This window comes from Lepidochelys kempii, chromosome 9, assembly GCF_965140265.1.
Source record: "Lepidochelys kempii isolate rLepKem1 chromosome 9, rLepKem1.hap2, whole genome shotgun sequence".
Taxonomy (NCBI): Eukaryota; Metazoa; Chordata; order Testudines; family Cheloniidae; genus Lepidochelys; species Lepidochelys kempii.
The window spans coordinates 48,080,603-48,103,768 of record NC_133264.1 but is presented as its reverse complement, the minus strand read 5'-3'; the positions used below and the strand labels follow the sequence as shown (position 1 = coordinate 48,103,768).

Genomic DNA, 23,166 nt, shown 5'->3' with positions numbered 1-23,166 from the left:
GGTGTAGCAAAAATATGCGCACTGCTTCCTTCATCAGTTTGCCTTGATGCTTTCGTTACATTAGGCAGGCAGGGCTCCTCAAGATTCAACTATTCAGCCTTTGCAGAAGCTTCTTTCCACAGATCCTCAAAACCATTGTTTCTCAATAGCTGAAGCATCTCAGAGGAAACATCATTCTTTGTGCTTCCTGAAACTTCAGGCTGATTTTCTGTAGATTCGTGTTAACTAATTCTCCTTGGTTGAGAATAAGTAGAACCAGTTGCAGATTGAAAAATGTCTCAAACTTATGAAGTTGAGTAACAAATCCATGAGCTTTTCCTCCAGTATCAGAGAAACAAGTGCTGTCAATTTCCTCCAACAAGGTCAGCAGCATACCGTAGTTCGAAGCCACCGATCTCAGGCATGTAGCATATAGACACCACCTCGTGGGGCAGAAAGAGCAAAGACATTGAGCAGCAGGAGCTTCTGCTTCTTGTAAGGTCTCAAAGCTGGCCACCTTTTTTTTTTTTTTTTTGGAGAGCTTCTGATAAAACCAATCAACTCATACATTAGAAATAAGAAGTTCTGAACAGGCTGTATTTGTTTAATCACATCTTGCACAGCCGGGTTTAATGAGTCATACAGTGTACATACACAGCTCTTAGTTCTTCGTGCTTGGTCCGAACTTGTATGCCAGTCAATACACCACTGTGCTGACATTTGCGGCCCCATTGTAACTCTGTTCTCGACATTTTCTAATGTCAAAACTGAACCAGAGCAGTGCATCCTTTACTATAGTAAACAGCGTATTAGCATCAGACAGAGGTGTTTCATAAAATCCAAAGAAAAGCTCATTGACAGAAAAATCATCTTTAACTATCATCTCAAAAAAAGATATACTGGCATTAGAAAAGGTTCAAAGAAGGGCAACTAAAATGATTAGGGGTTTGGAACGGGTCCCGTATGAGGAAAGATTAAAGAGACTAGGACTTTTCAGCTTGGAAAAGAGGAGACTAAGGGGGGATATGATGGAGGTATATAAAATCATGAGTGGTGTGGAGAAAGTGAATAAGGAAAAGTTATTTACTTGTTCCCATAATATAAGAACTAGGGGCCACCAAATGAAATTAGTGGGTAGCAGGTTTAAAACAAACAAAAGGAAGTTCTTCACTCAGTGCACAGTCAACCTGTGGAACTCCTTGCCTGAGGAGGTTGTGAAGGCTAGGACTATAACAGGATTTAGAAGAGAACTGGATAAATTTATGGAGGTTAAGTTCATTAATGGCTATTAGCCAGGATGGATAAGGAATGGTGTCCCTAGCCTCTGTTTGTCAGAGGGTGGAGATGAATGGCAGGAGAGAGATTACCTGCTAAACCCAGGGTTGTGAGTTCAATCCTTGAGGGGGCCATTTAGGGATCTGGGGCAAAAATTGGGGATTGGTCCTGCTTTGAGCAGGGGGTTGGACTAGATGACCTCCCGAGGTCCCTTCCAACCCTGATATTCTATGATTCTATGATCATTACCTGTTAGATTCCCTCCCTCTGGGGTACGTGGCATTGGCCACTGTCGGTAGACATGATACTGGGCTGGATGGACCTTTGGTCTGACCCAGTATGGCCAATTCTTATGTTCTTATTAAACATATGGACACTTGCTCTTTAACAGAACTGTCTGCTGTTTCCTCAATTATAAGTGCGTAGTAAAGACTTTCTTGAACAAATGTGCATAGCTTTTGCAGCACATCATTTGACATCAGGGTGAGTATTTCGTTGATGATTTCATGAAACGTCCATTTATAAGATGTTCGCTGTAGCCATCTCTTGAGCTCGGGTACATTTTCAGCATGCAAATGTAGCAATTGAATGAAATTCAGATTTTCATCTGTGTGAAAGGTCACTACCTGTGCTGCTAAAACCTGCAACAAATTTATAATTTTCACCAGTGAAATCCTTGTATGCTGCATATCAGGTTTTTTGCCTGCCAACATAAGGCTATCTACATATTCTTCTTTTTCAGACGCAGATACGTTCTGAGCAGCAGCTTAGTGTACACAAGACTTTTCATGGGATGAAAACCTTTCTAATGCTTTGTTCCTTGAGCAAAACCCATTATTCACAAAAGCTGCTAATGATTCTTTGTCTCTACTTGTAAATGGGAGAAAATGTCTAGCCATAGCTGCTTTGCAGCAAACAGAGCAGGAAACACAATCCTTCACACTACCATATTCTGTCCATTTATACTGCGCACATCCTCCCCAACTCTCTAGAAAAGATCTCCCTTTGCCTCATTTTTCTTTGGTGTTTTGTTTGCTCTCATTGTTATCAAAACTACTGGTAGCAGATTCAGCAGTCAGATCGTCCACTGTTGTAGCAGATTCTACTGCATTTGCTGAAGCACTTTGAGTTCCTGAAGGTTCCCCGCTGTTGGTTTTTCAACACAAATTTATCCATCTTTCAACCTGGCCCTACTCACATCCATTACTTAACCGTGAATAACAGTATACTACAGTATACTATATACAGGGTCTAATAATTTCGCCTTCCAGTTTCACTGCGTGCCATGTACATGCTCTTGCCACCTACTGGTGCCATTGTAAAATGTCAGTTTAAAACAAAGTAACTTCCAACTGACATCTTTAATAAACTTATCACATAAAAAAACAAAACATTGTGGCTCATGAGCCCTGGAGCACTCATGAAGTTGGCACCTATGCATGTTTGACCTCTAGTTATTTCCTGCTGGGATGCCTATAATAACTCTAAATAGAGGGGTTGGTATTAATTTTTATTTTTTAATAAAGATTTTGTTGTACACTAAACTAGTGTGAGTGCTTCGGAAAAGAGGAGGCAGGAGGCTTATCCAAAGTTTTTAATAAAGTATCAAACTCTTATAATTGCTTACAAGCAATAGCAAATACAGTGATCTGCATACTGCAAAAATACACAATTTATCATATTTCTGCAATAATGTCACCAGATGATGTGAAGCTACAGGTACACCTACCATCGCTTATGTCTCTTACTTACCCACATCCAGCCCTAGTGATGACAAATGCACTTTCCGTTTTCCTATATTAGGCCTGCTAACCAGTCATGGCTTGAGCCTATTCCTGGCAAAAACTCTCTCCCTTTATCCTTGTAGATGTTGTACTGCATACCACACTACTATGGGATTGGGCATAGGGGAGCCCCATAGTTTTGTAGGCAGTGCTATCTTGCCTATACAGTAGAACCTCAGAATTACAAACATCAGATTTATGAACTGACCATTGAACCACACACCATATTTGGAACCAGAAGTATGCAATCAGGCAGCAGAAGCAGAGACCAAAAAAAAAAAAAAGAAAAAAGCAAATGCAGTATAGTACTGTGATAAATGTAAACTACTAAAAAAAAAGGGAAATCAACATTTTTCTTCTGCATAGTAAAGTTTCAAAGCTGTATAAGGCAATGTTCAATTGTAAACTTTTGAAAAAAACAACGTTTTGTTAAGTGTTAGAGTTAAGAACAACCCCCATTCCCAAGGTATCTCAGGTTCTACTGTACATTCTTCCTCCATCCTGTAATGGCTCAGTGTCTCTAAACAGTCTTCTGCCATCAGGATTGGGTTTTATAAGCCCAGACTGTAAAAACTAAGTGGAGACCCCTAAAGTAACAGTGATACTGACCAAGATCTGCAGAACGATGGAGCAGTAGCCTTTCCATTTGACAATCATGCACTCCTTGTAGTGGGCAAACTGTATGTGCATGTGCCACTGATGACTCAGCACCATTAAGGAAACTATTCTTTCAAATCCAGCTAATCTACTAGGGCAAATATAGTGCCAATCTATAAAGAGGGAAATAAGGATAACCTGCGGAATTACGAACGAGTCAACTTAACTTCAGTACCCAGAAAGATAATGGCGCAAATAATCAATACATTTGCAAACACCTAGAAGATAATAAAGTTATATGTAACAATCAACATGGATTTGTCTGTCAAGAACAAATTGTGTCAAACCAACCTAATAGCTTCCTTAGACAGGGTAACAAGCCTTGTGGTAGATGTGGTATATCTTGACTTTAGTAAGGCTTTTGATACTGTCCCCCATGATCTCCTCATAAACAAACTAGGGAAATGCAGCCTAGATGGAGCTATGAAAAATGTGGGTGCATAACTGGTTGGAAAAACATTCCCAGAGAGTAGTTATCAGTAGTTCACAGTCAGGCTGGAAGGGCATATCAAATAGGGTCCCACGGGGATCAGTCTTGGGTCCAATTCTGTTCAATATCTTCATAAATGATTTAGATAATAGCATAGAGAGTACATGATGTTTGAGGACAATACCAAGCTGGGAGAAGTTACAAGTGCTTTGAAGGATAGAATTCAAATTCAAAAAGAGCTGGACAAACTGGAGAAATGATCTGAAGTACATAGGGTGAAATTCAATAAGGACAAATGAAAAGTACTCCACTGAGGAAAAAACAATCAATTGCACACATACAAAATGGGAAATGATTGCCTAGGAAGGAGTACTGAGGAAAGGGATCTGGAGGTTATTGTGGATCACAAGATAAATATGAGTCAACAGTGTAACGCTGTTGCAAAAAAACCAAATATCATTCTGGGCCATAGGCGCTGACTCTGTGGGTGCTGTGGGGCTGGAACACCCACGGGGAAAAATTAGCAGGTGCTCCACACCCACTGGCAGCCAAGATCTCCCCCCCTCATCCCCGAGCAGGGAGTCCCCACTCCTCCTCCTCTCAGGACTTCCCGCCCGCTGCCTAACAGCTGTTTGGCAGCGCTTAGGACTTTCCGGGAGGTGTAGGGAGGAGTAGGGATGTGGCGTGCTTGTGGGAGGAGGCGCTAAAGAGGCGGGGTGCGGGTGGGGACTTGGGGGAAGGAGGTGGAACTGGGGCAGGGCGAGGAAGGTGCATGGGTGGGTGGGGGGGTTGAGCACCCACAGGGCAGGGGGCAAGTAGGCACCTATGTTCTGGGCTGTATTAGCAGGAGTGTTGTAAGAAAGACACAAAAAGTAATTCTTCTGCTCTACTCTGTGCTGATAAGGCCTCAGCTGGAGTATCGTGTCCAATTCTGGGCACCACATTTCAGGAAAGATGTGGACAAATTGGAGTAAGTCCAGAGGACAGCAAAAAAATGATTACATGTCTAGAACACATGAACCATGAGGGAAGATTGAAAAACAAACTGGACATAACTGTTTTCAAGTACATAAAAGGTTATTACAAGAAGGGTAAACAATTGTTCTCCTTAACCTCTGAGAATAGGACAAGCAGTGGCCTTAAACTACAGAAAGGGTTGGACATCAGGAAAAACTTCCTGTCAGGCTAGTTAGGCACTGGAACAAATTGCCCATAGAGGCTGTGGAATCCCTGTCTTTGGAGGTTTTTAAGAACAGGTTAGACAAACACCTGTGAGGGATGGTCTAGATAATAGTCCTGCCTTTAGTGCAGGGGACTGGACTAGATAACCTGTTGAGGTCCCTTCCAGTCCTACACATCTATGATTCTATTTTGGGTATATTAGCTATGTCTACTACCTGTTGGTAAACCACAGCAATATTTGCTTCACCACAGTACTGATAGTTGACCTGCCTGCAGCAGATTAGGGTAGCCAGCTTCCAGATGGCAAGAGGAACCAGCTGCTGGACTGGTATGGCTTCCTACACTTGTGTGTCCTCATGCTGGCGTGGCAGGGTAAGCATCTCAGCTCCATGGAAATGACATTCCTCATGCTGTGCAGGCCGCTGAGCCGTGTCTGGCACGGGAAGGAGAGTCCATTCAGCAGGCACCCAGGACAGGGCGCAGGGGGAACAAACAGGTGCTATCCTGGGCCCTGCAGAGGAATGGGCCTGCTCCCTCAGGGTGGGCAGCCCCAGGCATAGGCTGGGCTGATGCTAGAGCAGGGCTGGGAGGTGCCCGCAGCTCAAAGCAGAGCCAGCTGCCGTACGTTTATCAAGGTCCTCCAGAGGTGAGCTGACCCCTCTCTTGCCCACAGTGCTGGCCTGCGCAGCAGTGTCCGCTCAGGGTGGGGTGGAGAAGGCTGATCTGAAATGGATGTGGGGGAGTGGGGTGGGCAGGGTGTGGGGAGAGGAGGATAGGGGGACTAGGGCAGGAGGGCAGGGCAGGGTGTGAGGGGACTGGAGCAGAGCAGGGGGAGGAGTGGGGTGAGAGAGCTGGGCAGCGTGTGGTGCAGACTGGGTGTGTGTGGGGGGAAAGTGGGGTGGGAGAGCTGGGAAGGGCAAGGTGTGAGGTAGGCTGGTTTTGGGGAGAGTGGGGTGAGCTGAGCAGGGGGTGGGGGCTGAGTGGGGTGGGAGAGCTGGGCAGGGTATGTGCAGGGGGACTGGGACAGGGCTGGGTGTAGGGGGAATGAGGTTAGGAGGGTGGGTAGGAGCGGGGAGGGAGGTAGGCTGGGCTCAGTGTGGGGGGAGTGGGGCAAGGGATAGGGTATTGGGGGGAGCGAGGTGGACTGCGGGTGGGAGAGGCTGGGCTAGGAGTGGGGTGAGCTGGGCTGGGTCAGGGTGTGTGAGGTAGTGGGGGTGGGAGGGGCTGGGCTAGGAGTGGGGTGAGCTGGGCTGGGTCAGGGTGTGTGAGGTGGTGGGGGTGGGAGGGGCTGGGCTAGGAGTGGGGTGAGCTGGGCTGGGTCAGGGTGTGTGAGGTGGTGGGGGTGGGAGGGGCTGGGCTGGGTCAGGGTGTGTGAGGTGGTGGGGGTGGGAGGGGCTGGGCTAGGAGTGGGGTGAGCTGGGCTGGGTCAGCGTGTGTGAAGTAGTGGAGCTGGGGGTGGGAGGGGCTGGGCTGGGTCAGGGTGTGTGAGGTGGTGGGGGTGGGAGGGGCTGGGCTAGGAGTGGGGTGAGCTGGGCTGGGTCAGGGTGTGTGAGGTGGTGGGGGTGGGAGGGGCTGGGCTAGGAGTGGGGTGAGCTGGGCTGGGTCAGGGTGTGTGAGGTGGTGGGGGTGGGAGGGGCTGGGCTGGGTCAGGGTGTGTGAGGTGGTGGGGGTGGGAGGGGCTGGGCTGGGCTAGGAGTGGGGTGAGCTGGGCTGGGTCAGGGTGTGTGAGGTGGTGGGGGTGGGAGGGGCTGGGCTAGGAGTGGGGTGAGCTGGGCTGGGTCAGGGTGTGTGAAGTAGTGGAGCTGGGGGGGGCGGGGCTGGGTCAGGGTGTGTGAGGTGGTGGGAGGGGCTGGGCTGGGTCAGGGTGTGTGAGGTGGTGGGGGTGGGAGGGGCTGGGCTAGGAGTGGGGTGAGCTGGGCTGGGTCAGGGTGTGTGAGGTGGTGGGGGTGGGAGGGGCTGGGCTAGGAGTGGGGTGAGCTGGGCTGGGTCAGGGTGTGTGAAGTAGTGGAGCTGGGGGGGGCGGGGCTGGGTCAGGGTGTGTGAAGTAGTGGAGCTGGGGGGGGCGGGGCTGGGTCAGGGTGTGTGAAGTAGTGGAGCTGGGGGGGGCGGGGCTGGGTCAGGGTGTGTGAGGTAGTGGAGCTGGGTATAGAAGGGGTTGGGCTAGGAGTGGGGGGCTCGACTAGGAGAGGGGTAAGTGGGGCGTGTCCGGAGAGCCTGGCTTCGGGGCTGTTTCTGGGGCCCCCAGTGCCAGGCACGCGAGGGAACTTTCCGGCGCGTCCTTAACTCTCCGCCCCGCCCTGCTCCTGGAGCCTGGGAATAAAGTTCAGGGGCGGCCGCGGGGCGCGGGCTCGGAACTCGCCGTGTGAGCGCAGGGCGGCTCCCGCCTGTCCCCAGCGCGCCTCGCCATGGCCACTGACGAGCTGGCCCAGAAGCTGCAGCGCCGGCTGCTGCTAGAAGAGAGCGGCCCGGAGCCTGCGCCCGGCGGGGAGGAGGCAGCGGCGGGCTGGGGGGCCGGCCAGGAGGAGGAGGAGAGCAGGAGCTCCATGTTCGCCAGCGCCGACTCGGAGCTGGGCGCCAAGCTGAGCCGCAGGCAGGACATCAACGATGGCACGGCACGGCCCCGCCAGGCCAAGGTCTTCAACCCCTACACCGAATTCAAGGAGTTCAGCCGGCGGCAGATCAAGGACATGGAGCAGATGTTCCGACTGTAAGCAGATCTCCGCGCCTACCCCCTACCCCAGCCGGCCGCAGAGCGCCTGCCCCTGGCTAGCCGCCGGCCGTGCGAGTGCTCAGGGGGTTAGCCCCGTGCCCCTGTTGTGCCCAGGACGCGGGGTACCTTTGGCTGGCGCCGGTGCGCGGGCGGGCTGGCTGGCTGAGTTTTGGGGAGCAGTCCTCCAGCCCCAGTGTGGCTGGCGAGAGACACAAGGGAGAGGATGACTTCGGGAATCCTCTACAGACAGGCCCCTGCTGAGTTCTGCTTGAGCTCTGACAGAGCTGAGAGTGAAACTAGCATTTAAAATGTGGGTTCTTGCATTGCAGCCCTAAACACACTTTACGGGTGCGAATGAATGAGGTTAGGTTGCTCTGACTCCGGGAATTGATAGGCTTAATTGGACTGCTGCTGACTGTGCATGAGACTCCGACTGCAGAACCTATGTATTTGTATCGGAGACCAAAACTTTTCTCCTCTCCCCCCACCCCTCTGTACCACCCGTTGCTTCTTCCTCTCTGAATCATGTCTGATTTGGCAAGTGTTTGCCACTTTATCATTCCAGAAAAGTCACTTTACAGCAGAAACACTTGACTCTTCACTACTTTCCCTGCCTCTAGCATCAAACCGCAGTAATATTTAGCATGTTCCTCTAAAAGTGACTGTTTGCCATTTATTTTAGTAACTCAAACACTCTTTGAAAACAGGCTTTTCATGTTTGTTAATATGCTGTTTTGCAGATTCCTGAAAAATATTCCATGGCATTCCTCCAAAACTTGGCTCTGTAAAAATATAAACCTCATTCCTGTAGAATGCTTTATCTTATTTCATAACTGGGTGGTGAGCCTGAATCTTGAGTTGTCTGGAAGCAATAATAGAAGTTTACTATTGAAATAAAGGGCTTCCTTGAATCTTTCCTTTTAAGTTCACCTTTAAAGCAGGCTAAGTGGAGTATTCTGCACACAAAACGAACCTCTTTTTAGTGTCTGTGATGTCACAATTCCCAGTTCTGCTGTAGTGTCTCTCCCACTGAATCACTGATCTAGTGCAGTTCTTGGAAGCTGTGCTGGGTTTTTCTATTATAAAAGCTTTTAAAACACTATAAAAACAACTTTTAAATGCACTTTGTAAACTGTTGTGTGCACAAAATGGGAAAGCTGAGCCTCAAAGAGCACTAACTCTGCTCCTTCTCTGAGTGGCTATTAACACAGCCTGTCTTCCCCATCTATTTTTCCCTCTCCTAACTTTAATCTTCCTGTTGATCTCACCCACAATTCCAGCTGTTTATTTACTACCTGGTGACTCCCTCCTTACCGCTCTCCACTCACCTGCCATAGCTCCTCTTTTTCTCTTTGTGGAAGACTGCACCAACTTTTTCAACAAGATCCTCCCACAATCCCCATGCAGATCCTTCCCCGATTTCCATTGGTGCCTGTTTGTTGTCTACCTCTGGCTCTTACCCAAAGTAACAGGTACAGGTTGATGTCTACGCTGCCCATGTAAACACGCTTTATCAGTGGGGCTTCTCATGCAATTTTTTTAATCGCTCTCCCAGTGATTAAGATAAATAAATAAAACCACCCTGAACGGGTGGTGGTAGCTTTATCGCCTGGAGCTGTCTATACTGGCGCTTTTCAGCGTTTAAACGTTCGTTGCTCAAGGATGTATTTTTTCACACCCCTGAATGACTAAAGTTTAGCGCTGAAAGTGGCAGTGTGGAGACAGACTTTTACTACAAATCTTTCTTGCCCTCATTCTCAACTCCTCCCTCTTTCTTGTATGCATCTTCCTCTCAAAATACAAACATTCCTTGGCGTTGCCCACCCTCAGAAGCCCCACTTGCTTCTACTCTGAACTCAGAATGCCTACGCTGCTTGTCCTGAGTTTCCCCGCTTGGATTTTCAGTTGGATTTTCTGTTTTGTTTTAAATATCTTTGCGTTCAGCTCTAGCATCATGCCTATAAGAAATTATCCAATTAGTGATGGGCCTATGTCTATAGACCAATAATTATCAGTTGTGACATTACAAAGGGGTGTTGTAGCTGAGTAGACGCTAGCTAGGGTGACTCTAGAGAATTTAAAATGATGTGTGTATTCGGGTTAGCGCTTGCGTGCGTGCTGTATGCTCCTCGAAGACTGATTAAAGCGGGGTGGGGGGCTTTCAAACCAGGCTGCTGCTGCTGAAACTTTTTTTGCAGTTCATCTTTAATTCGAGTAAAACAATGGTTATTTTTGTCACCATTGTTTTGGAACAAGACCCTTTGCCAGTCGAATGAGATGCTTTGCTAATTAAACCAATTAATCTGGGGGAGGGGGAAGAAGAGAGCAAATCCAGGTGGAAATGAATGATAATGAGGCTCTTCCAGCTCAAATAACACAGACAAACAAAACAATTAAAATATAAAACATGAGAGATTCAGCAAAAGGACTGCATTCAGTTTTGGAAATCTGAACAGAGCTCTTGCCTATAAAACTTACCTGGCTGCAAAGTTCAGCAGCTGCTGGTAGCTCTGTTTAATGTGATGACTCTGGAAGAGGACAAACTCCTGTCCATTGTTTAATTGCATTGCATAGTGGCCTTCTTAGGGTTGTTTTTTTTTTTGTACATATGAAGAGGATGGGATAGAAGAATTTTCAACCTAATACACAGGAGAGTTGTGTGCACTCAGTGCAAGTCATTGTGCTGCTTCTTGTATTATGCAGGAGAAGTGCATGACCTCTTCAACTTTTATTAGGTTAAGACCAACTTTTGATTTCGTGCAGCAATTGGAAATGAAAGGCTAACTAATGACTCCTCTTGAGTAATGATGTCCCTGGTGACAAAAGTTTCTGAGCTTTGAGTGGTGGCAATAAATCAAGTCTCAGCTGGCATCCACTTGGCAATTCTTGCACATTCTCTAAAGCAGCATTTACCTAAGTAGGCCATTTCCCTGAAGGACTGGCTCAGGTGGAGATATGGGTGGGTTGGCTTCTCAGTTTCTCTGAGTCTCTACTTCAGTTTTAAAACAAAAAAAAGCTGTTATTGTTGCAAACAATTTTCAAAATATGACCCCAATTGCAGTTGTCAAAGGATAAATATTGGGGAGGGGGAAGAGTTACTTAAGTTAGGCACCAGTGTGGACGCAAGAACAAATGGATATAAACTGGCCATCAGCAAGTTGAGGCCTGAAATTAGATGAAAGTTTCTAACCCTCAGAGGAGTGAAATTCTGGAACAGCCTTCCAAGGGGAGTACTAGGGCTGAAAAACTTAACTGGCTTCAAGGCCGAGCTTGATACGTTTATGGAGGAGATGATATGATGAGACTGCCTGTGATGGCATGTAGTTGATCTGCGACTGCTAGTAGCAAATATCTCTAGTGGCCACTGATGGAACACTAGGTGCGAAAGCTCTGAGTTACTACAGAGAATTCTTTCCCTGATATATGGCTGCTGGGTCTTGTCCACCTGCTCAGTGTCTCACTGATCGCTGTATTTGGAGTTGGGAAGGAATTTTCCCTGAATCAGGTTGTCAGAGACCTGTGTTGTTTTGGTTTTTGCACCTTCCCCTGCAGCATAGGGTACAGGTCACTTGCGGGTTTAAACTGGTGTAAATGATGGATTCTCTGTAACTTGAAATCTTTACATCATGATTTGAGGACTTCAGTAACTCAGCCAGAGGTTATGGGCCTATTAGTGAAGGGGACTGGTGAGGTTCTGTGGGCTGCAGTGTTTCAGGAGGTCAGACTAGATGATCATGATTGTTCTTTCTGGCCTTAAAGTCTGAGTCTATTGAGTAACTCCAGTGTGGAGGGATTCTCTGCAGAGAAAGCTGACATATCTGGCAAGAAAGCAGACCTCCTGTGCCTGCAAGACAGAGACAACAGCACCAAACATCCCTGGTATGCATAAAGCAGTGAACATCAAAAGCAACACCTATAGTAGCACAATACTTGTATGTGACAAAAGATAGATGAGAAATACTGCTGTGAAACATCAATCTACAGTGGAACTCTTGTGGTTGAGCTTGACCAAATAGCAGTAGTTTGTTTGCAAACCACTTAGTGAACAATTTGCATGGCCAACTGATGTTCCCCTGTCAGAAAAATCGTGCCTTGTCATAGGCGACTTCCCCAGTCACACAACCATCTGAGGATACTACTACAATGGGGAAGAAGTTATGAAGTGGGAGGCAACAAACTAGACCTTGTTGTACAATTTCAAGGATAAATGTAGCTTTCAAAGCTCATGTAGGGATTGCACCCCTCATTCCGACATAGCTTTTGTCACCTCTGAAAATATAGGGAGCTTCAGAAGGGAGGTGTTCCCAAGATGGCAGCACAGACTAGTGTAAGTGACAATAGAGGCTGCAGTATAATCCAGGAAAACAAGGCACCTGATGAGATTCAACTTCCAAAAGGCTGATCTGTCGGTAATAATACTCCAACCCACAAGCACTCGGCAAACTTGTCTCCCTAGTGTGGAAGATTGTCCAAAAGCTCATCTCCAGGAGATGTCAGACACTAGATGTGCCTGGACTTTCAGAACAAACCAGCCAACAATATAAGAGAGATTCAGAACTGTTTGACTTGGATCCCTTCAGTGAAGAAACCATCAGGTTCAGGGAAATAAGGAGTGGCACAACCTCTGGGGGAGCTGATTGAAACAACAAGCATATGCCATAATAGCAAAAAGCATGGGTCACCATTTGCAAGCTTAACCCTAATGGACATCAACCAAAGCCTATCGTCACAGTCTCTCCCAACCAAGTTGCACACCAACTCATCCTAAATGGTAAACCAGCCCACAAAGCAAAGTGCGAAACAAAACAGGCTAAGCAGGAACTCTGCTGTCACTTGAGAGATTCCTCAATGTGCAGGTCAACACTGCGGAGCTAGCAGTAGCCATGAAAATCCTGAAGTGTGGAAAGGGTGCTGGATGCAATGGTGTATCTATTTGAACTACTTCTACACTTTGGGATGAGAGCAAAGAAGTGGCCACTTGATTTCTTGAATTCTTGCATGGTGTCAAGGCTGATTCCATACTCTGGCACTCTGAGCCCACAAGGATTCTAAAAATTAATACTGGCCACTCCAGGCTTGTATTAAACTCCCAAGATTACAGCTTTTCTCTGACCTTGGATGGGTAGACGCTGCCACCAACCAAGTGCAAAAACCCCTTTGAGAACCCAGGAAGGTGCACTTGGGATTTCCTTCCTCTGGGGTATCCTCAAGCCCTTTCGCACCCTCTCCGGGGAAGAGCTGAAAAAGAAAAACAAAGGAAATCAGCTGTTGCCACCAGCTAATTAAACAACATGTGCACAAACCCCTTAGGACACAAAAATCCAATTCTGTTCTTAGAAAAGGTAAATTTTATTAAAACAAAAAGAGAAAATACATCTGGAAACTCAGGCTATTGCTAGATTTTAAAAGAGCAAATACAAGGATTAAGCATCAAAAATAGTTTCTTGAGGTCCAGCTTAAAGGTTACAAGCAAAACAAAAGCATTTGGGGTTAGCACAGAGGAGTCCACAAGCCATAAAGAAATAAACCTAATCGTGTCTTCCTAGACATTCCCTGATCTACTTACATATCTGGGCTTTCAAATGAGTAGTTTCTAGGTATGATCTGATGATTTTTTTCATACCTGGCCCAAAACTTCTTACAGCATCGCTGGTCTGTCCCCTCTCTCCAGAGAGCAACAACAGACAGACAAAAGGGGAGTCTTGTTTCATGTTTAAAAAGTTTTAGCCTTCCTATTGGCTCTTTTGGCCAGGTGCCCATCCACTTCCTTTTACCTATGCAGGGAGGCTTTTTAACCTTTTACAGATAAAGCAAGTAGAGAACTACTAAGAGCGATTTTATAGCTAGCTGGCTGGCTGGGTGTTCATAAAAGGGAGCTACCCCCACCCCTTTAATTTATCAAACATGGAGACAATGCAAATACCCAGGCTGTGGAGACAAGCTAAAGTGGTTGCACATAAACCACATATAGAACTGAACTTGCAAAGACTTACTGACCAATATCCTTACTCTGCTCAACTTACAAGCATATGACTGGATGAAAAGGGGTATAATTGCATAATAGTGGAAGGGCAGCTGACTGATGACCAAGTTGGTTTCCACACAAGACATTCATTCTGTGGGTAAGTTGTAAACCTAACTCAATACATTGAAGATAGCCCCTGTCATTTTGCAGGTTTTGAAGCTATCTGTTGATCTGTTGGCTGCTTATGACACTATGAACTGAAACTGGCAATTTTGAGAAATGGCAAAATGGTCCAGGTCATGTGCTCTCTGCTCAAGAATTGATGTTACTTCATCAAGACAGATGGTCAGAAAAGCAGATGGCATACTCAGGGGAATGGATTGCCCTAAGGTTCAGTACTATCACCCTTGCTGTTTATTGTCTACAGAAATAAACAAACAGTCAGAATTCCCTGTGTGTGAAAATTAACTTATACAGATGACCTTTACATTGCCATGCAGTCAAAAGATTTGAGAACTTTGAGTGCATTCTAACTGGCCCCCTGAGTGTACTTGGAGAATACTATCACATGTTGTTCCTGACTGCCAACCCAAGTAAGACATAAGTGTATACCTTCCACCTAAAACAGACAGGCCAAGCAAAAAGTCCAGTCACTCTGGGATAGTACAGTCCCTTGAGTACTATGAACATCCGGTGTACACTGGGGTTGCATTAGACCGAATTCTGACGTTCAAAGAGCACATGAAGTTGAAAAAGAAAGTGAACTCTAGGAAACTGGTCAACACAAACTGGGGAGCTGACCCCAAAACACTCAGAGCAACTAGTCTCATCTTGTGGTGTTCAACTCCAGAACACAGCATGCCACTATGGTCATGCTCAAGCCACGCACACAGAATTGATACTGAACTTTTTATCAATACTGTAGGTTTTTCATAGGGACTTTGAAATGGACTCTCACACTGTCACTATACTGCCTCGCAGCAGTTGCACCACTATTAGTGAGGTGGAATGTCTTCAGTAAAAAGGAGAGCCAAAAACAGGTATATGATCCAAGACACACACTGCACAGATACATTCCACCACTCAAGAGGCTGAAGTCCAGAAAGAGCTTTGCCCCTGAAAATCCCTTCCCCAAAATACCACGATGGAAGGCTGTAGAATAACAAAATGATGCAAAATGCTGCTGGTCTTGGAGAACCTGGTTCCTTTAAAACAATTCCCTCCAGGCACTGACCTTAAATGAAAACACTGGTGTATTCTAAATTGGGGCAGGAGCTGGGCTGGTAAAGACTGGTGACAATATGACTGAGGTGGAAGCTGAGAAATGACCCCAAATGTGATTGTGGAGAGCCTAAGCAAACATTTGGACACTGCCTGTTATGGTGCCTTCTGTCAACATCCTGTTCTCCCAAGGAACTATTCACAATAAGTGATGACACCAGATCGTGGCTGCGGTTTTGGAACAATAAGCTATGATGATGGCCTATCACACTGCTTATCAAAGCATGAAAGAGAGAATGAAATCCACTATAAAGGATCTACATGTTCTTCAAGTGCTCACTTTGCGTAGGCCTTCAACACAAGTTGAAGAGGTGACACAGTTTGCCTCCATCTTCCTGGAGAAGGCTCATCTTTTGAAAATTTGGAAAGGTTGTTTTGAAGACCAGTAAGATCAACATTGGGGATGATCTAGGCAATGAAACTGCCAGACAAGCTCCCAAGACTGAGCCTTGTCTCTACTACAAATGCATTGCTGGTATAGTTATACTGGCTTAGCCCCCTAGCGTAGATGTTACTATGCCAACAGAAAAACTTCTTCTGCTGCAACAGAAGCACTTAGGTCAGCATAGTTGTCTACAGTGGGGGTTGTGCCAGCGCAGCTGTGTCAAGTGTGGTGAGGTTTTTCCACACTCCTGCCTGACATAGCTATGCCAGCAAAATGTTGTAGGGTAGACTGAACTGAGAATGTAAGGAGTGAGGTGTCAAATTGAGGCACCCTGGAATATGCTCCTACTCACCATAAGCGCGGAGTAGATCTTCTTCATTGTGGAAGTGAGAGAGCACTGAAGGGAGCTTAACATCTAGCTAATATGGTGAGTCAGTTTCGTTTAGTTTGTTTGCTCTTGGGTACCAGCTGAGAGAACTTGAGGTACCTCCAGGAACTAATGACAAACTAGATTAGAATTCTGCAAACCAGAGAAACTGGGAAGATGGCCAAAAAGCAACCCAACAGTATCATGAAGAGTGTTAGCAGCAGCAAGAGCCAAGTGAAGGAAGATTAGAATCTGAATTACAGAGTTTAGGCATGTTGGAGCCTGTGCAAACAGGAGTCTATCTTGTAAACAAGTGCAAGGGCATAAATAAAAATGGGGCATGTAACTTCCAGAAGGAGATTGGCTAGAGAGACTATTTGGACAGATGGCCTCAGGGCAGTGACTGAAAGGACAGACTCTCAGAGGAGAGGGTAGCGTTGAAGTGATCGTTGGAGCCAAATTAGTCCCCCAACACAAGCAACATGCTTTGACTAAAATGGGAATTGTGTATTCAAATACATAGTCTGGCACTAAGAGCTCTCACTAGTTGGTGAGTAGTGCTGTACTTTTAAGGTGTCACTTAAAGTAGCCAGTGGCTTGGTATTTGGGTCTGTACAAGGACTACTGATTGACCTTCTGTGCTAGTACTGTCCAAGGCTGCCTATTGACCGCTCTGATCATTCTGCTGTTGCTTGCTTCCTGCTGGTTGGTTGGTTGGTTTTGTTCTTCTCTCACAGAGCTGTCCTTCTAAGGAGGACCTGTGAAACAATTTCTCAGGCCACTCCCTTCCCCCTCCCCGAACTGTTCAGTATGATCATACGTGCATGCAAAGGGGCAGTCCTGGGATTTTGGGAAGAATCTGTAATATGAAAATCTACGGCACCCCTTACTTTATTTTAAAAACAAGGCATCAGGAACGGCTCACTCAGTCTCCTGCTGCAAAAGTGAAGCATGACTTTGTGTTGAGCTCCATGTGTTGCCAAACACTTAGGCATTTTAGTGGACATTTCTCCAAATGAGCTCTCAGATCTGGGATCCACTAGCTCTCAGCCATTAGAATTTTGTTTGCATTCTGGTGAATTTTAACACTTGCAATGATATATTAGTCTTTATAATCTATGCAACACCTCCATGAAGTAGGCAGAGCAGTGGTGCTGGAACAATTTTTATAGCGGGGTACTGAAGCTGGAAACAATGTATTTGGGTGGTTGTTACTACTTCAAGCCAGGCAGTGTGGCAGAACCCCAGCACCCCTAGGTCCAGCACCTATGAGGCAGAGTAAAGGAGGGAGAGGAACACAAGGGTTAAGTGACTTGACTAGAGCATTTATTGAGATGGTATCAGACCTAGGATTAGAACTCCATTCCTGTGCTTAATTCATTATCTTGGGTTTCTCTTGTGCTGTTGAGCTACCCTTCATAACGACTGGAGATCACAATAACGCCTCATCAGAGGAGTTTGCTTCAAGGCAGGCAGCCAGGAGGGAACATGTGGTGGCCCTAGCACCATCAGTAACACTCAGAGTGGAACTACCTCACAACTCTGAATTGGTCTGCTCCTGCCACATATAAAGGGGGATATGACTGCAAGTCTATGGGCCCTACAGATTGACCTTGGGTGATATTCACATATCGGTGCGTGAATAACCTACGATCTTCAGGAAAAGTCCTGGAGATGAGTTTTTGTGCTCTTGGGTGGCCTTCATAAGGGAAAGTGTCAGAAGTCAATGAAAATGAAAACTGAAAATCTCCTTTAGGTTTAGGGCTTGTGTACACTTGGAAATTTACCAAAATAGCCATTCCAGAATAATTATTCCAGAACAGTTACTTTAGTATGACCCCACACATGGATACTCTTTCTCCAGAATGAGTGCCTTTTTATCTGAGTTTTAGCTTAATCCACTTTCAAAGTGAAAAACAGAAGTAAATGGATCCCTAGAATAGGAACTAGGAAAGATATCTTGGAGAAACTTCCATGTGACTGTGTGCATTGAGAGTGCTGTGAGGTCCTGGAGCCATACCTGAGCATTGGTTAGCCATTTGGTAGGAAAGATCATCTCCCTCCACTTGCTTGTTATCAACTTGCAAAAGGTTTTATTGAATTCAATCTCAGAAATGTTGTATCATCAGTACCCACTTTCCATTGCCAGGTGTGCAATCGGCAAACTGGCTTTCATGAGCCACATGGGGGCTTTAAACATATTTTTCTCACAGTTTCCCTAGTACCGTATATATTCGTTCATAAGCCGAATATTTTTGGTAAAAAAGTGACGCATCAAAGAGCGGGGGTCGGCCTTTCAACAGGTCTACACCAAAATTTGATGATTTTAAACACTGTGAAATCATGGAATTGAATATCTAATACATTGTCATTTTGTTTACCTGGAGCGTCTGCAGGCATGGACCCCCTCAGTTCCCTGTGGCTGTGGTTCGCCATTCCCAGCCAATGGGAGCTGCAGGAAGTGGTGCCACTTCCCGCAGCTTCCATTGGCTGGGAACGGCGAACCGCGGCCACTGGGAGCTGAGGGGCTCTGTGCCTGTGAACGCTCCAGGTAAACAAAACGTCCCGACCTGCCAGCGGCTTACCCTGACGGGCCGGGAGCCAAAGTTTTCCAACCCCTGAAATATAGGGTCGGCTTATGAAAGGGTCATATAGTTTTTGCTATTTTTACCTATCCATTTTGGGGCGGGGAGGGGTTGGCTTATAAACGAACTGGCTTATGATCATGTATATACGGTACTTGTTCTTGCAGCTACAGCTGGTCTTCTGGTTCTTTTCTTAGCTGCAAGATAGTCAATTGCTCTGTGGCTTCCCTTGGTTTTCAGATAAGCTTTGTATACTTTCACACATCATGTAGTGAAGTCTCTCTTACTGCTGTTCTAATCTGGCCTTGAAGAAAGAGGAAACGAAAAAGTAACAAGGAGAGTTCCCCTTCCAATATGAAGATTGTCTAATTTTTAAACTGCCATGGGTAACACTTAAAAACAACTAGTATAAACAGAAACCCTTTTTTACCAGAGAAGCTGTATTAGGAGTGTTGGTGGAATTTATAAAAGTTGTCTCTGAATCACCTGTGTTCACCATAAGCCCCATCTTGTGCTCCTTCAGTTGGATTTTAGCCCGAATGAGGTGAGAATGATAGGGCACAATGTATCATGTCTGAAGGATGAGATTGGGCTGTTGGCCTTTGTGATACTACGCTCCTTTAAACTTTCTCTTCTGTGAACACACAAAGCCTCTAGGGTGTATGATATTATTAACATGTAACCCTGGAGACCTGACTCCTTTTAGCTGTAATCAGAGGCACACCATAGGCAATGCAAGGATCTCCATGTGGCTATTACCCAGGTGCTCCAGCCTGTTTCAAGAGGAGGCAGGCCATGAGAGGGAAGTTCAGTCTCCAGGCCTACTCTGTAAGCTTTATTAAGCACTAGCCGCATATACAAGCAGACACTGTCCATCCCAAAGAGCTTACAATCCATGATTTTAAAAAAACAGACTACATAGGAAGGGGGAGACAATCAGGTGTGTATGACTTCTGTGTTCTTTTCCAGGTCTGTAACTACAAAACTGAGTTCCTTTGCCCCATAGGGTGGCAATAAATAGAGGTCATCTTCAGCGATGTGATCATGTCTGTTAAGAGCAGGATTGGGAGCCACTTATAATAGATATTGGCAGTGAGCAAAAGTTGATAGGTGTTGAAAGCTTAGCATGTAATGAGCTAAATGTAATGGGTTTCATAATCCATTACAGAAGCCCTGAGCTATATAATCCCCCTCCTTCCTGAAACTCTCTACGGAGCTATATCCAGTGGCTAAAGTAGATAGAAAAAGGGGGAGGTGCGTTGCCTCTTCTGCTAAAAGAACTGCATTCCCCTACCTAGATGTTCTCACAAAATATGGGTTCCCAAACTGTGGCCCGTGCTCCACCAGTGACCTGTGGATAGCTGGCTGGTCACATGTTGCTGGGCTGCCTCCTTGCTTTGAACTTCTAAAATACATAAAAGGAAGCTCTTTAGCTTTCTCATATTTGTGTTACAATAGGTACTACAGGTCTTAACCAAGAACATGATCTCCATTGTGCTGGGTGCTTTACCAGACATGTTGTGAGGTCTGTCCTTGCCATGAAAAATGTAAAGTAGTAAAAGATGTAGTAAAGTACAAGTAGTAAAGTACAAGTAGTAAAGATGAGGGGAAGACTCAGATGTGACATGACTTACCTAAGGTCACACTACAGGTTAGAGGCATAGCTGGGAATGGAACCCAGGTTTCCTGCATCCCACTCAGTGCCCTGTCCACTGGACCACTGATGTCCCTGCCTTGTCTGTTTTCGGGGAATAGCCGTCATTAGCAATCTGTCAACTCTTTGTGTAGCTGTACAGTGGTTGATGCCTAAGTGTGGACAGGAGCAAGACAGGCTCAGCTGGTGCAAACTCTGGCTTGATCTTGTGTATGTTTAGGGTCAGCCCTAGTGCAGCTGCACAGTTAATTGGCCAGTGATTGCTGAGTGTAGACAAGACCTATGTATCCTGCATAAGCAACTGCTGTAGTCACAACAGGAATGTTTGATTATATGGATTGGCTGCCCTCCCTCTCCCGTTACTAATTATAAATGGGGAGGGAGCTGGTCTGCAGGAGACTCTCAAAGATGCAAATGGGAGTTGGGCACCAAACTGCCCTTTAAGATGTGATCCACTCTATGGAAAATCTGAGTACCTTGATCTCCTAGAGATGAGGGAGGGCAGCCCATACAACTAAACAACTTTAACGTCAATGTTCATGTTTTAACTGCCCTGCTATCCAGCAGCTGTAACTTTCTCTACCTGAAATGTACATGGGTACTTCCTATGTAAGGCTAAGCAAAGGAACAGTGTTAAAAAGTTTAAACTTGGAGAACTGAAATACAGACTGTTTAAAACAATGAGTCCATTAAATACAGATCCGGTATAAGTGTGAAATGTAGAATTTGTATTTGAATGCTAATTATCTGTTAAACTTAGGTGGAAAACATTTCTTGCATCATGAAGACCGTCCCAGCTGAATGTTAATTTCTCTTTGCCAGAACCCTAGTAGAAGTTAGGCTGCATGGTCTCCCATCTCAAATGTGTCCTGCAAAGTGGGGAAAATGTGTTGGCTTTTTTGGTAACCCCGGGAGGTTCTCGCCTGCTTTTATTTTAATTCTAATGTAGGAACATGGGACTGACATAGTAGATCAGACCTATAGTCCTTCTAGTCCATATTGAGTCATGTTAAGGGCACCTGCAGTATTGACATAATGGTGTTTCCTCTAGTTATGATTTCCCCAGATTTTAGTTGTAGCAAATGCTATTAATGTCAACAAATGAGTACCTTAATTCTGGGATTTCCTAACTTCTTAATGCTTCACTCTGCAACTTTGTTTGTGTGGAATTCACCCATGACTGTGGCTTCTGTTGCTGCCTCTGGCAGTTTAAACTCAGTAAAAAAAAAAAAAAAAGGTAGTGAAAAGCAAATTCTCCTAAACTTCAAGGCCCTGCTCCTATGACTTGTGTGGCTCAAGTGCAGGTTCACTGTGGGACAGACAGGAGCTCTGAGTTAAACCCAGGCGGTAGAAGACCCTGGAAGTGAAGGGAAGAGGGTCTATACTAGTGATACTGAAACCTCAGTGGTTCAGGAGCCAAACTAGCGAGCAACATTACCCAAAAGAGCCACAGTAGTGTGAATTCATTGTTATATTTACTATTGTACTGTGTGTTCATATTTAAACAGTATGGCGAGGGAAATATTTAGTTTATGAATTATTTTCACAGCAAAATGACTGCCCGAGTATTATGTTATCAACTACAATTTGTTAATTATATAGTAAAAGCATCCTGATTGGCTGTTAATTAAATTTAGTGTTTTAATATCATGGGCTGCAAAGAGCCACAGGAGACACATTAAAGAGCCACTTGTGGCTCAAGAGCCTCAGTCGGAGTATCACTGGTCTACACTAACCTGAGCTTAGGTGCAAAATGATTCTGTTTTTTGGGGGGTTCTAGTCTAGAGAGAATTGTCTTTAATGCTTGCCCAGTTGTGACTCAGTTTTGTTCAGACTTTTCATGTCCCTTGGGAGGAAACTCACAGTTGTATGTTATATAATACCAAACACCCATTTCCCTCCCTTTCCCCTGGGGTGTCAATGCTTGAATTTTCCCCCCTATAATTTCCTGCTGCTAAGGGTAGCAGTGGTGGGAACTCTGTCATCCAACACTGTTCATAGCCATTTTAGCAGTGGGAGCTACAGGGCTTGTCTACAGTAAACTTACCCCTTAACAATCAGTGCTAGTGTAGACAAGGCCTCTGGTGACTGCAAGAACTAATGTATGCTCTTCTGGCAGAGGGACCAGGAAGTCTGCAGCTCAGACTAATTATAATCTGTAACCTAATTAGCTCTTTATTTTAACAATATGAGAATACTATTTTAACCATTATAATCAATTCCTCTTGGACTCTTACAAACTCTCTGGAGAGTCTAAGCCTTACAGCTCACCTTGGCACAATCTTCTAGCCTGCGTAAATGGCAGCCCAGTGCTACAGGGTAGAGACGTGAATCTGAGAATTGAACTTCATCCTCTGTCCTCCATGCCATGTCTCCTTCAGGGGAATTTGTGGGGAGAATGCCCATTGTTTCATCTTAACCCTAATAGGAGCGGAAAATGTCAGGCTCCAGTGTTCTTACCACATATCAATTAAACCTGCTCCTTGAGTGCTAAACTGATAAGGAATTAGTTTTAAACTCTCCTTGCGTGTTGTAAATAGAAACACTCAGCCCTGCAGTGGGAAGTACTTCATGGCTCTGTAGCATACCTCTTGCCTTCCCAATACGAAGTAAGAAACTTACTCAGTGCAGGAGACTTCTCTCATCTCTTCTCACGCCTCAACTCTTCCTCCTTCCTCCTTTTCCTTCCCTTTGCCACCATCAAATTGCCCACATGGGAGTAGCACTCATACCCTGCTATCTGTTGCTCTTTCTGATAGGCCTCTACTTTGACTCTACTGATTGCTTTGCTACAGTCTCCCTGCTGGGACTAGCAGAGGAAGTGGCAAGAGTAGTGTAGCCATACGGGTGCATCTACACTGGCAAAAATTAGATACATAACTTGTCATTGCTCCTATCCCACACCTTATCTA

General features: G+C 45.7%; 2 protein-coding genes across 2 annotated transcripts in view; one reads left to right on the top strand and one right to left on the bottom strand.

Annotated features, from left to right (window-relative positions):
- Nucleotides 1–23,166, bottom strand: part of LOC140917414 (uncharacterized) — a 51,908-nt gene that overhangs the window by 28,192 nt on the left and 550 nt on the right. The window contains exons 2-3 of the mRNA XM_073360214.1: nt 22,526–22,675; nt 13,131–13,255 (exon numbers count right to left, since the gene is read on the bottom strand). Of these exons, the coding sequence (XP_073216315.1) occupies nt 13,131–13,255; nt 22,526–22,660 (260 nt within the window). The 5' untranslated portion in view covers nt 22,661–22,675. The remainder of the gene's footprint in view (nt 1–13,130; nt 13,256–22,525; nt 22,676–23,166) is intronic.
- Nucleotides 7,585–23,166, top strand: part of EFHD1 (EF-hand domain family member D1) — a 38,112-nt gene continuing 22,530 nt past the window's right edge. The window contains exon 1 of the mRNA XM_073360215.1: nt 7,585–8,014. Within this exon, the coding sequence (XP_073216316.1) occupies nt 7,713–8,014 (302 nt within the window). The 5' untranslated portion in view covers nt 7,585–7,712. The remainder of the gene's footprint in view (nt 8,015–23,166) is intronic.